The 13906-nt window shown below is 37.4% G+C and overlaps 3 protein-coding genes across 3 annotated transcripts in view; 2 read left to right on the forward strand and 1 right to left on the reverse strand.

Moving 5' to 3' along the window:
• smchd1 (structural maintenance of chromosomes flexible hinge domain containing 1) overlaps positions 1-1963 on the forward strand; it is a 106162-nt gene extending 104199 nt beyond the window's left edge. Inside the window, exon 49 of the mRNA XM_067422933.1 lies at positions 1296-1963. Within this exon, the coding sequence (XP_067279034.1) occupies positions 1296-1303 (8 nt within the window). The 3' untranslated portion in view covers positions 1304-1963. The remainder of the gene's footprint in view (positions 1-1295) is intronic.
• LOC137083179 (uncharacterized) overlaps positions 1-13906 on the reverse strand; it is a 172377-nt gene that overhangs the window by 119200 nt on the left and 39271 nt on the right. The gene's annotated exons all lie outside the window — the stretch shown is intronic.
• Positions 6596-13906, forward strand: part of emilin2b (elastin microfibril interfacer 2b) — a 32557-nt gene continuing 25246 nt past the window's right edge. Inside the window, exons 1-2 of the mRNA XM_067416171.1 lie at positions 6596-6661; positions 8378-8562. Of these exons, the coding sequence (XP_067272272.1) occupies positions 6596-6661; positions 8378-8562 (251 nt within the window). The remainder of the gene's footprint in view (positions 6662-8377; positions 8563-13906) is intronic.

Here is a 13906-nt window from a genome sequence, read left to right on the forward strand (position 1 = left end):
TGCAGCTACACCACATGTACTCTGATAGGACAATTATATTTTCTATTTTGCCCTCAATTTATTGCCTACAGTTAACAGGCTTAATTCTGTGAACCAGAATTGGGCACACATTTATATCCTCAGCTACCTTTCAGATCTGGAGTTAGAGGATGAGCGTCAATGACATCAAGTCACACATACCCAGCCCACACAAACGCAAGGGGTTTCTGGCATTCCATCACCACCTCCCATGAAGTTCAGATCTGTCTCCTCACTATCTAACGCCTCCTCCAACTACATCCCACCATCAGCATGGGTCAGAACAGGGTTTCTCTCCTGTTTACCACTTATTACCATAGTTTTACATGGTTCTACAGCACTGAATGTTATTTTGTTAATTGACTGATTTTCCTTTGTTGAAAATAGGTTAGTATTTTTAAGATATTCTATAGGTCTAAAGGTTTTCTTTTATCTTAATGTCCCCTGCATCTTATACCTGGTCCCACTTTTAATTATTAGGTCTTTTAATTACTTTTTTGTAAAAAAACAACAAATTGTTAGACACAATGGGCGTATTGCTTTTGTATTGCAAAACACTTTTGCTTCTTTAGGGGTTAAAAAAAACGCACCATGATGCCACCCACACTGCTATAATGTAATGTGCTGCATGCTTTCCTCCAAAAAAAAAAAAAAAAAAAAAAAAATGGTGGTCAGCGGTTAGAAAGTGGTGGTTAAGAAAGCATCTGATCACAGTGATGTGGATATCAAGTCATGTTTATTTATATAGCACTTTATGCAATGAATCGTTTAAAGCAAGCAGCGTCAGTGTCACATTCAATTGGAATTACAACCTTCATTTTTTACTATAATCCAGCGCTCCAGTGTCTTCATGTTTTACTTCGGTTAATTTCTTCTGTTTGATCAAGTTTAGACAGGAGTAGATTTCTATGTCAAAGAAAGTGGAGCCGCAGAGCCACACCTACCTATTACATTGTTATCATGGATCAATGGCTAGTTTGAACTTGTTTACCAGCCAAAGTTAACTTACTAAAAAGTAAAGTTTAGTAAAGTAAAGTTTCTTACTCCGACCAAATTTGGTTTTGGCCAAATACAAATTGTCACAATAGATCATTCTATTGATTAAGAAGCCGCAGATCAGTTACACACTGCAAACTCATTTTGTGTGAAAGTACAATGGCTGCGGGTGCGCACATGTACTGAAAACAAATTGTAAAATGGGCTTTATAGCTTTTTTCTGTCTTGACTGTTGCTTTTTCACTGAAGTTGATAGTTTGTTGTTATTGTTGTTTTTTCAGAATCTTGATGCAACGAGCTGACAGCAGAGGCAATGCGTTTGGAGTTTAATCAGAGTATCAAAGTGTCATTTTGTTCTTTGTAAATCCTTTTTTTTTTACTTCTCACTCTTAACACGTTGTTTTAAGCAGAATGCAAAAAAGCTAATATATTTTGTATCCTTCTTTGAGGAAAAAAAAGTTTTTTCAGTAACATCAGGTCCTGTCATTCTTTTTTATTTTTTTATTTTTTTCAACAAACCTTCCAGCAATTGCACTTTTACAAAAGCCATTTAGATAAGATTTGCTTTCCTGATCTTTTTCCTGTCTCTGGTTTTCACACACATGTATGAATACAGAGTACACTCTAGCATTTCAACACATACTCCATTCAATGCCTAAAGAGTGTTGCAGGGATGATGCATTTTTATAAGCCAACCCAGGAGTTAGCATTATGACTCTTCCCTTAACAACAACCCAATAGGGTTTTTTGTATTGACTTCTGTGGCTTTTTCAGTTGGCTCTATGATCAACAAAAAAGTATGATTCTCAAAGAAGCTAAATGTAGGCTATAAAGAAACTACACCACAGTCACATGACTTCAACATCACCACCATTAAGCTTCAGACAACTGTCTTTAAAAAAATATATAAAATTTCCCTGGAAGTTTTAGTTATACATTTAGATCGTGATCATAAACCTAATGTGGCTGTGAAAGTGTGATGTTTAATATCCCTGATAACCTCTTTAGTCCCATTTAGCCACTTATTGTCAACTGCCTTGAAGGGCATTTGTAGGAGTGTTCCAAACAAAAGTGCACAACTAAATCCCTTCACATAGGGCCCTTCGACAGGTCCATTAGTGAAGGACACATGCAATCGTCACTTCAAGGAAGTAGTTTAATAATTTATGGTCATGTTCTGCCCTTTGAAGTAAGTAACTAGGGCATGGGATGAAGGCTACAAATCTTGGCTGCCACGTCATCAAACGTCGCTGAAGGCCATCTCCGTTTGAAGGATCCAGCCTTTGTTTCTCGTCTTATGTATCCTCCTCGGCCTTAAATCATCCACAATTCTTTGCGCACATTTAAATTCGAGAAAATTAACTGATGGAAAACGAGTCTGTACTTACCTAGTCTTAGTTTGTAATAAAATGTAAGAAAAAAATAATGTTCTAGGACATGAAAACAAAGTTTTCCTGTAAATTGCTGTAATCACAAAACTGACAATAATATATGCCACTGGGAGACTGCAGATGGCTGTCATTTATTGTATTGGATTAATAGAAAAGCCAGTTAATATAAAGAATTTTACTACAAAGTATTTTTCCAAATTAATTAATATTTTTGTGCCGTGGGGGTGGGAACGTGTGACAGCCATGCACACCTACTAGAATGTCTCATTCTAGTGTTTAAATGCTGAGGACACTAGCCTACAAGCCTAAGAAAGACTGGACAAGGAATGTTGCAGTCTCGTTATATGCAGCCTTCCTTTTGAGATACACTCTTTACTATCCCTTAAGACCACAGAAGAGGATTTGTGAATATACAAACCTGATTCCAAAAAAACTTGACTGTACAAATTGTGAATAAAAACAGAATGCAATGATGTGGAAGTTTCAAATTTCAGTATTTTATTCAGAATAAAACATAGATGACATATCAAGAAATTATAGGAAATGTATTATTTTAAGGGAAAAATAAGTTGATTTTAAATTATGGCATCAATGCATCTCAAAAAAGTTGGGACAAGGCCATGTTTACCACTGTGTGGCATCACCTCTTCACTTTATAACAGTCTGCAAACGTCTGGGGACTGAGGAGACCAGTCGCTCAAGTTTAGGAATAGGAATGTTGTCTCATTTTTGTCTAATACAGGCTTCTAGTTGCTCAACTGTCTTAGGTCTTCTTTGTTTCATCTTTCTCTTTATGATGCACCAAATGTTTTCTATGGGTGAAAGATCTGGACTGCAGTCTGGTCATTTCAGTACCGGGATCCTTCTTCTACACAGCCATGATGTTGTAATTGATGCAGTATGTGGCCTGACATTGTCATGTTGGAAAATGCAAGGTCTTCCCTAAAAGAGACGACGTCTGGATGGGAGCATATGTTGTTCTAGAACTTGGATATACCTTTCAGCATTGATGGTGCCTTTCCAGATGTGTAAGCTGCCCATGCCACACACACTCATGCAACCCCACACCATCAGAGATGCAGCTTCTGAACTGAGCGCTGATAACAACTTGAGTTGTCCTTGTCCTCTTTAGGCCGGATGTTGTGATTTCCATTACAGTAGCATTCCTGTATGTGATGCAGTGCCGTCTAAGGGCCTGAAGATCACAGGCATCCAGTATGGTTTTCTGGCCTTGACCCTTACGCACAGAGATTGTTTCAGATTCTCTGAATCTTTGGATGATATTATGCACTGTAGATGATGATAACTTCAAACTATTTGTATTTTTTCTCAGAGAAACTCCTTTCTGATATTGCTCCACTATTTTTCGCAGCAGCATTGGGGAATTGGTGATCCTCTGCCCATCTTGACTTCTGAGAGACACTGCCACTCTAAGAGGGTCTTTTTATACCCAATCATGTTGCCAATTGACCTAATACGTTGCAAATTGGTCCTCCAGCTGTTCCTTATATGTACATTTAACTTTTTCAGTCTTTTATTGCTACCTGTCCCACATTTTTTGGAATGTGTAGCTGTCCTGAAATTCAAAATGAACCAATATTTGGCATGACATTTCAAAATGTCTTACATTCAACATTTGATGTTATCTATATTCTATTGTGAATAAAATATAAGTTTATGACATTTGTAAATTCTGGCATTCCTTTTTTATGCACAATTTGTACAATGTCCCAAATTTTTTGGAATCAGGTTTGTATAATGAATATATATAATGACATCTTTTTATCAGAACCAGCATTAACGTCTTGAGCAATTTTAAACTACAGTAGCTCATCTGTTTGAACGGACCTTACGGGCCAGCCTTCGCTCCCCATGTGCATCAATGAGCCTTGGCCACCCATGACCCTGTCGCCGGTTCACCACTGTTCCTTCCCTTGGAGCACTTTTGATAAATACTGACCACTGCAGACCGGGAACACCCCACAAGAGCTGCAGTTTTGGATATGCTCTGACCCAGTCGCCTAGCCAATTTGTTGTAAACCATACACCTTTAAAAAAAAAAAAAAAATCATGTTCACACAGTTTGGAGTGCTATACCAAAATCTAAAACTAACCATTTTGGTTTTTATCAGATAACTTGCTTTACAGGAAAGCTCAGCCTCTGCATACTTTTCGTAAAGCATATTATAATAGTTGTTTTTTATACCTTTAGAGGGTTATATAATAGCCTAAACGCACGTGATCTACACCAAAAGGAAATCATACAAGTGACTCTTTGCAATTTAAATAGTATCGCTTAGTCATGTGGTGTCAAGTTTACACTGTTATTTTAGTCTATCATAAATTGGTGTGATAATCATACAAAAGTGTTTTAGAAGAAGTCTCCTATGCTCACCAAGTCTGAATTTATTTAATTTTTTAAAAAAAACACATTTTATATATTATTGTGAAATATTAAAATGTAAAATATATATTTGAATATATTTTAAAAATGTAATTTCTGTGATGCAAAGCTGAATTTGGACCATCATTACTCCAGTCTTCAGTCACACGATCCTTCAGAAATCATTCCAATATGATTTGATGCTCAAGAAACATTTGTGATTATCAATGTTAAAAAAGGTTGAGTAAAACATTCAGGATTTTTTGATTAATAGAATGTTCAAAAGAACAGCATTTATTTTAAAATCATGATTTTATAAAAATCTTGCCTAACAAAATCTTTTGAACATTTGTGTATTTTTAGATGGAGCTTAGCTGCATGTCAGCAACCTAAATATCAGCTTGTTGAACTGTTTCACGGGTAATTCAGGGCACTCATATTTGTTTGACTAGATTTTCCCCACTTTTCTGAGAGATGAAGAAATGGCATTACAAAATTCCCACGTATAAAGCAGCGTCTAATCAGTATGCTTTGTACATTTTATTGGGAGAACAGTAATAAAGTTGGAACCTGATACCGCTTTGTAGCATCCAGTAGAAAGCTCCGCGCGCTCTGCGGGGCGGGAGCTCGAGAGAATTTAACAGTCACATTTCACTGCCATCATTCTGTCAAGAAACTTTAAAACATTTTTAGTTGCGCTTATTTTAAATACTTGGAAAAGGTGGATGTTTACTCTGGCTGGGTGATTTGAAATGAAGTGCGTCCTTGGCTGTTATGTGCACTTCTGTGCAGGGGTCATTATTAGTCTTATTACCTTTCCTTTGGCTCATGGGACTCCGTCGAGGTATAGTCTGTTCCAGGGCAGTCCTTATTCCAGCTCTGTTTCAAGACAACGAAACAAGTAAGTAACTTTCTGCAGATAAAATGTGTTTAGTAATAAATATAGACCTACATAAAAACCTAGTCATGCAGCTGACAATTTGGTTGTAAATGTCAGCATATTTATGCTATGGATGGTTCTGACTGGAGAAGCGGTGCAAAAATGTATTCAGTGAGCTATGAAAAAAAAAAAAACGTTCCACCATTAAATGTAGAAACATGATTAACAGTATTACAGTTCTATAAACTAACACGAAAGGAGGTCGATTTAATAATTCGTTTTCTCCTATAACTATTCACTAATTCTGAGTAGTTTTACATAAATATTTTTAAGTGTCTTAGCATCCCTTTGAACTTCATACACATTTGTTGCATTTTAATGTAGGGGAGACCCAATATTGTAACCATAGACAGTTAAAAAACTTATAACAGTTGTAACACCACCAATCAGGATTAATCACTTCCTCATATATAGCCTACCAGAATGGTTGCCAAGGCTATAAAAAGGCACGTGCATATTTTATAAATAAAAAAGGAATTATTTTTAGGTAAAAATTTTAAAAAAAATTAACAACTCTAGGCCTATAGTTTGTTTAGCCTACTTAAACTTTTTCTGATAAAATAATTGTACTTGTTTTAGATTAAATTGTGCTAATTTCAAACAATTATGCTAGTATGCATACTATGCTAATTGGCTAGATAAACACTGGCTGACACCGGTGGGGTGGGTTGTAACACATCTTTAAAATGTGTTACAACCAGTGTTGGGGAAAGTTACTTTGAAAAGTAATACATTACAATATTGCATTACTCCCTTAAAAGTAAGTAATTACAATTTTCACCTCCACCTTTTTTTGTGCAAATGAGATTTAGTAAATACACACTCATATTTAGCCTAGATCTGCAATAACCCTCATGTTTACACACGATGACTCCACAACGACGATTTATCTCAACATGGGGACAGGAGACACGTCAGTCCATAAATGGGAAAGTAAAGTAACTTGCGTTACTTATTTGAAAAAGTAACTCGGATATTTTGTTGTCAATTTTAAAAGTAATGCATTACTTAACTAGTTATTTGAAAAAGTAATCTGATTACGTAACTCAAGTTACTTGTAATGAGAGACCCCCGACACTGGTTACAACAATCTCTTACATACAATTCAGAGAATCTCACAGAATGCTCAGACAGAGGAAAAGAAAGAAGTGTGCCTGCCAGTGTTATTAAAAAAATGACTGATGAGGTTTTAAAGAAGGTCATTCAGATCAGTTGCAAAGACAATGTTGAAAGCCAGTGGTGTGGATTGTGAGACCTCAGACAATGAAAGCTTTTTGTTTGTCTCTGTCTGTATGGAGCCATTTGACAACTTAAAGCCAGAGGAAGTGTGTGTGTAAAATGTTCTCTGGGTCCACCAAGTCTACACCCTAGGGTTATCAACATTGATTTGTCAGCTCTGATTGAGAATATGTACACATTGACATGAACTCACACACATATTGACTTGTACGTTCTTAACACCGGTACACTAGAGTCGAGAGTTAATTAAGAATAAATACGGTTAAGGAAGTTTTGTAATTTGTATTTAAGTTTGAGCAATATAGATGCTGAAGCAAAAAGTGCTTCTACCATAACTGGTCTCCCCTACTTCACAGAAATATGGTTTCTTCAGTCTTGCTTCAGTTGTTCTTTCACTTTATTACTGTGCCAAATAATTAAAGGGGTTGTTGCATGTGATTTCACTTTTTTTACTTTAGTTAGTGTGTAATGTTGCTGCTTGAGCATAAACAGTATCTGCTAAGTTACAGAAAGTTCAATGCAAATGGAGATATTGTCTTTTAAAGTTATGGCAGTTTATTGCCTACAAAAACGGCCGGTTTGGACTACACCAAGCTTCTTCCCGGGTTGGTGACATCATAAACCCTTGCTAGTCACCGCAGATGCGACTTCTGCCCGTAATGGTAAGGGCCGTGGCGTTTCCGGCAACCTGTGCTTGACACTTCAGCCAATAAAAATACATGAAACTACATTTACCATCTAACCAATCTAAGACCATTGCGTTTTTCGGAGGGATGGGCTTCATAGAAGCAGGAAGCAAACGAGCCGTTCAAAGGACAGTGAAGAAAGCGGTGTGGAATAAAGTTAAAATATAAGAAAAATACAGCATTTTAAAAAAGTAGAAGTATTAGGATATGTTATACTGTGCTCCATAAACACAACCAAACCTAGAAAAAAACGGAACCACCCCTTTAATAATTCCTTCTGAAGGATTGGTAATGGTACCCAGCTAAGAAAATATTTTCTAAAAACATTCCCATTAAGTAGGGTTAGGGATTAGGGTTTAGTTGAGGGTTAGTCGCATGCAATTATGCATAATTTACTGTTATTACTATGGTTATGTTACAAGGACACTGTCAAATAAAGTGTTACCAATTATCTTCTGAATGTTCAAAATGTCCATGTAAAAAAAAAAAAAAAAAAGAATTATTCTTAGTTCTACAAACATCAAATGAGCATTACATTTTATTATTGTGCAAACATTATGGGAATTGTTACTTTTGAATGTTCTCTGAATGTTCTGATACATTAAAAAGTGTAACAATGTAAAAAAAAAAATAAAAAAAAATTTGAGACCACTTTTGTTTGTGTGTTTGTTCATAACTTTGCAAGAAACTTTTGTCAGACATTCCTGAGAATGTTCCCCGTTAGCTGGGTATTTTCTTGGGTGTACAGTATATATGTTTTTATTTTTCTTCACTCTTTTGCAGAAACTGGTGTGCATTTGTAGTGCATAAAAACGTGACATGTGCTGTGCTGGTGGCGAATGAAAACGTCATGGAGCCGCAGATCCTGCCCTGTCCCCCACATCATCCTGACTGCACTCAACAAGTGATGTAAGTGTCCCAGGAGAGCATGCTGTAGGCGAGGGGGTTGCACACACACCAGAGATCAGATCAGATGAGATCAGAATGGATTGAAGTGGAATTGCTCCTATAGTAGAGCAAGCAATACGGTTAAATTGGACCCATTGACATGCAGGTTTTGATGCTGTTTCATCAATATCCAAATTATTTATGACCGTTGAAGTGCCAGGGGCAGCACTAAACAGTTTTAGCTTGTGTAAATTTCCTGAGAACCTTTAAGAAATGGTGCAATTAGTATGTCCTGCATGTTCCTGCACATCTTGCTTTTAAAGCTGCACTCCAGATGTGTCACTGTTGGAGGAAGTCATAATAAATTATGTACGTAATTTTGCACTGTTGTTTATGTTTGCATGGCTCATGAAAAAAGGGAATGCCTCCGTTTGCGGACAGTGGTTAGACAGCAAATTAGTATGATTTTTCAAATCTCACCGGACACATATTGTCAATTTTCTTCCTGTGAAGCATACAGCATTCAGGATATGTGCTGCTTAGTAGTCGGTGACTAAAACTTGTGGTCTCCATCCCCAGTTTAAAGGTGCCCTAGAATGAGTTGAAACAATATGTTAAATTGTTCTCTGATGTCTACATAGAGGGTATTTGGCTTATTTAAGGGCAAAAATTGTCCAGATACAGTTTTACAGGTCCATTTACAACCCTATAAATTGTCCCTAGGATGTAATGCTCTGTTTTTGTCTTATTTGGAAGGGTCATGAATATTAATGTTGAGCTCTGCTCTGATTGGTTTATTTCAGCAGCTCACAGCTCACAGCAGTTCAGTAAAGCGGCTTGTGAGTCCTGACCGTCCTGACAGAACCCAGACCGACTGAATGACATTTTAAGCAAAACATCTCAAATGGAGATTGATAAAATGCAGCTTACTTGTTTATTGGCGTTTTCAGAACATCCGCGCGCGAGAAAGAGCTCAGATTTTTTTTTTGATTTAGTAATTAAATCCCCTAAACAGAGCTTTTCTGTGAAAAGAACTCATATACTATTCAGTGTTTTACCTAAATATGTCCAATCTGGCAACCATATGCACGCGAGCTCTCTCTCGCGCTCGGATGATCTGAAAACACCAATAAACAAGTAAGCTGTATTTTGTCAATCTCCATTGACTACCGTTTTAACTTATATGGTGGAAAAGGTGACGTTTGCTAGAAGGATCGCGTGAACGATCTGTAACCAAAGTATCTACGGTTGTATTTTGTAATACAAAATAATATTAACCCTTGTCATTAGACACACTATTTAGGTTTGTATGGTACTTGGAGTATCCTATTGTTACTGTACTAGCATCTTGCGTCATCTATAGTCTAGATTCTAGAGTAGACAATTCGGTCTCTCTAAAGCCTAGTTCACACTGCCCGATTTTTGCCCCGATTTTGAGTCGCCGACAGGTTTTGTGAAATCGCCGACAAATGCCCGAGATCACAGGCAAATCGGTGCTCGTGCACGCGAGTGACAATCACGCAGTGTGAATGATCAAAGACGCGATCAGAGAGAATCGCCGACGAGTCGCCGACGCCTGTGAGATATTTGGCATGCTTAATATCTGGACCTGTCGGCGATTCAAACTCCTGCTGTGTGAACAGCGTTCTGACTGAAAATTACACCGACGGCCAATGAGAGAGTGAGATACAGGGCAGCAGGAGGTTCAGGGAGGAGTTATAGAGCAGAATTTCAGTATTTTAATAGATATATTTACAATTCTATCAAACAGAAACAAAGGCCAAACATTTGCACATCCAGCCATAGCAGCAGCACATTAAATAATTATTTATTTACCTCAAACTGTCTTTGCAGAACAAAATCCTGGCTCCCTCTGTCTCTCCAACAATATCTTCCGCCATAATCTTTTTTCTTTTTCTCCACAAATCAGCGCACATACAATTTGAAGCAAACTTTGTGCAGTTTATCATTTTTAATAACAATTAAAACAATTTAACAATTTAACAATTAAGTCTCGCGCGAGAACTCCGGTCTGACGCACGTGTGATCTCGCGTTGTTTACTTGTCACATCGCACGTGTGTTTGGGAAACGTAGTTTGCAAACCGGAGAGCGAGAGAGTTATCGGCGATTCTTCCTCTTGATCAGTCATGCAGTGTGAACTCCTCTGTCGTCAAACCATCGTGCAGTGTGAACACAGCAGTGACTGAATGATACCCCAGATAGTCATGCAGTGTGAATAGAGCAGTGACCCGACGAGTTTGAAAATCGTGCAGTCTGAACTAGGCTTAAGAAACTTTCAATTTAATCAGAAATTGTTTAAACAGCTAGTCAAAAGCTATCAGGAGATTTCGGAGCACTTCATGCTTCCATCTGCTGAAAAGCTTTATGGAGATGAAGATTTCGTTTTTCAGCACGATCTGGCACCTGCTCACAGTGCCAAATCCACTGGTAAATGGTTTACTGACCATGGTATTACTGTGCTCAATTGGCCTGCCAACTCTCCTGACCTGAACCCTATAGAGAATCTGTGGGATATTGTGAAGAGAAAGTTGAGAGACGCATGACCCAACACTCTGGATGAGCTTAAGGCCGCTATCGAAGCATCCTGGGCCTCCATAACACCTCAGCAGTGCCACAGGCTGATTGTCTCCATGCCACGCCGCATTAAAGCAGTCATTTCTGCAAAAGGATTCCAGACCAAGTATTGAGTGCATAACGGAACATAATTATTAGAAGGTTGACTTTTTTTGTATTAAAAACACTTTTCTTTTATTGGTCGGATGAAATATGCTAATTTCAGTTGGTGTGCAATGAATCTAAAAAATATGAAAGTTTAATTTTTATCATTACATTATGGAAAATAATGAACTTTATCACAATATGCCAATTTTTTTTAAAAAGGACCTGTAAATGATCCTCAATGCTTACGTCACGGTTGGGTTTATGTTGAGAAGCACTTTTTTTTTTCGGTTGAGTTTTTGATTTATGAGATTTACATAAGAAATAGGAGGCAATGGTGTTTGAGACTCACAGTATGTGATGTCCATGTACTGAACTCTTATGTCAAAATTCAATTTTTCATTCTAGGGCACCTTTAATATGCAGAGACAACTGTAATGTGTAAAGACATATAGTTCTGATAATTGTAAATTTTTAAGAACTAAGTTAGTTCAGGTTAAAGGATTAAAATGTGTACATCTCGCGTGTATTCAAGGTGTAAGGATCAAAAAATGCCATTACTTGATCAGTACACCATATGGCACATGTCATTAAATTGAAAACTTTTATTAAAAGGGTATAAATGTTAGCACACTTAAAATGAAAAATAAAAACTTAGCACACTTTCAAAAAAAGAGTACTTACTATGGAAATAATTGACTTTAAAACAATATACTTATGTCAACTTAACGGAATCAGACATTTAAAGGGTTACTTCAGTGATTAGCATAAGGCTTTGTATCAGTAGAAACCCTGAAGTATATTCAAATGATTGTGGCCTCACAGGGCAGCAAAGCATTCTGGGAATTGTAGTCTTTCATCCCCATGAAACAAAAATACATTTTCTGTCTTTTCTCAGTCTAGAAGGCACCAAATTCAAAAATAATTTCACATTTCTACTACATTAATGACCCAGTATAAATACAGATTCATCTTCCCAGCGCTGAAGTACTCCATTAATTGCATGTTAAAAAGAAATAAATGAAAATATATTACAATTTAAATTTATATTAAATGCAATTAACTCAACTTTATTAGTTGTTATTTTTTAACCCGTTATATGTATGTACTTACACAATTCTTTCTATTGTAGTAATTAAAGTGCAATGTTTAATATTTATAAGGATCTATCGACAGAACTGTTTTCAGTAGAGTATAAAGACCTTACATAATGAACCGCTATGTTTTTATTACCTTAGAAGGAGCCATTTCTATCTACTGCGGGTCCCCTTAAAGTCAAATTGGCATTTTGTACCGCCGTGTTTCTACAGCAGCCCTAAATGGACAAACTTCTCTACAGAGTGCTAGCTATTCTCTGCTGTTTTAGAAGACGACATCTTTGTCCTGTGTCGGCCCCCATAGCTTCTCCAATTTGCAACTTATTAGGTCAATTGGCAACATGATTATAAAAAGGGGGTATAAAAAGACCCTCTTTTGGCAGTGTCTCTCAGAAGTCAAGATGGGCAGAGGATACCCAATTCCCCAATGCTGCTGCGAAAAATAGTGGAGCAATATGAGAGGGGAGTTTCTCAGAGAATAATTGCAAATAGTTTGAAGTTATCATCATCTACAGTGCTTAATATCATCCAAAGATTCAGAGAATTTGGAACAATCTCTGTGCGTAAGGGTCAAGGCCAGAAAACCATACTGGATGCCTGTGATCTTCGGGCCCTTAGACGGCACTGCATCACATACAGGAATGCTAATGTAATGGAAATCACAACATGAGCTCAGGAATACTTCCAGAAAACATTGTCGGTGAACACAGTCCACCGTGCCATTCGGCGTTGCCGGCTAAAGCTCTATAGGTAAAAAAAGAAGCCATATCTAAATATGATCCAGAAGCGCAGCCGTTTTCTCTGGGCCAAGGCTCATTTAAAATGGACTGTGGCAAAGTGGAAAACTTTTCTGTGGTCAGACAAATCAAAATTTGAATTTCTTTTTGAAAAACTGGGACGCCATGTCATCCGGCCTAAAGAGGACAAGGACAACTCAAGTTGTTATCAGCGCTCAGTTCAGAAGCCTGCATCTCTGATGGTGTGGGGTTGTATGAGTGTGTGTGGCATGGGCAGCTTACACATCTGGATAGGCACCATCAATGCTGAAAGGTATATCCAAGTTCTAGAACAACATATGCTCCCATCTAGACGTCGTCTCTTTTAGGAGAGATCTTGCATTTTCCAACATGATAATGTCAGACCACATACTGCATCAATTACAACATCATGGCTGTGTAGAAGAAGGATCCCGGTATTGAAATGACCAGTCTGCAGTCCAGATCTTTCACCCATAGAAAACATTTGGTGCATCATAAAGAGGAAGATGCGACAAAGAAGACCTAAGACAGTTGAGCAAATAGAAGCCTGTATTAGACCAGAATGAGGCAACATTCCTATTCCTAAACTTCCTATTCCTTGAGCAACTCGTCTCCTCAGTCCCCAGACGTTTGCAGACTGTTATAAAAAGAAGAGGGGATCCCACACAGTGGTAAACATGGCCTTGTCCCAACTTTTTTTTGTTGATGCCATGACATTTAAATCAACTTATTTTTCAATTAGAATGATACATTTTCTCAGTTTAAACATTTGATATGTCATCTATGTTGTTGTATTCTGAATAAAATATTGAAATTTGAAACGTCCACAT

The sequence above is a fragment of the Pseudorasbora parva genome, chromosome 1 (genome assembly GCF_024679245.1).
Source record: "Pseudorasbora parva isolate DD20220531a chromosome 1, ASM2467924v1, whole genome shotgun sequence".
NCBI lineage: Eukaryota > Metazoa > Chordata > Actinopteri > Cypriniformes > Gobionidae > Pseudorasbora > Pseudorasbora parva.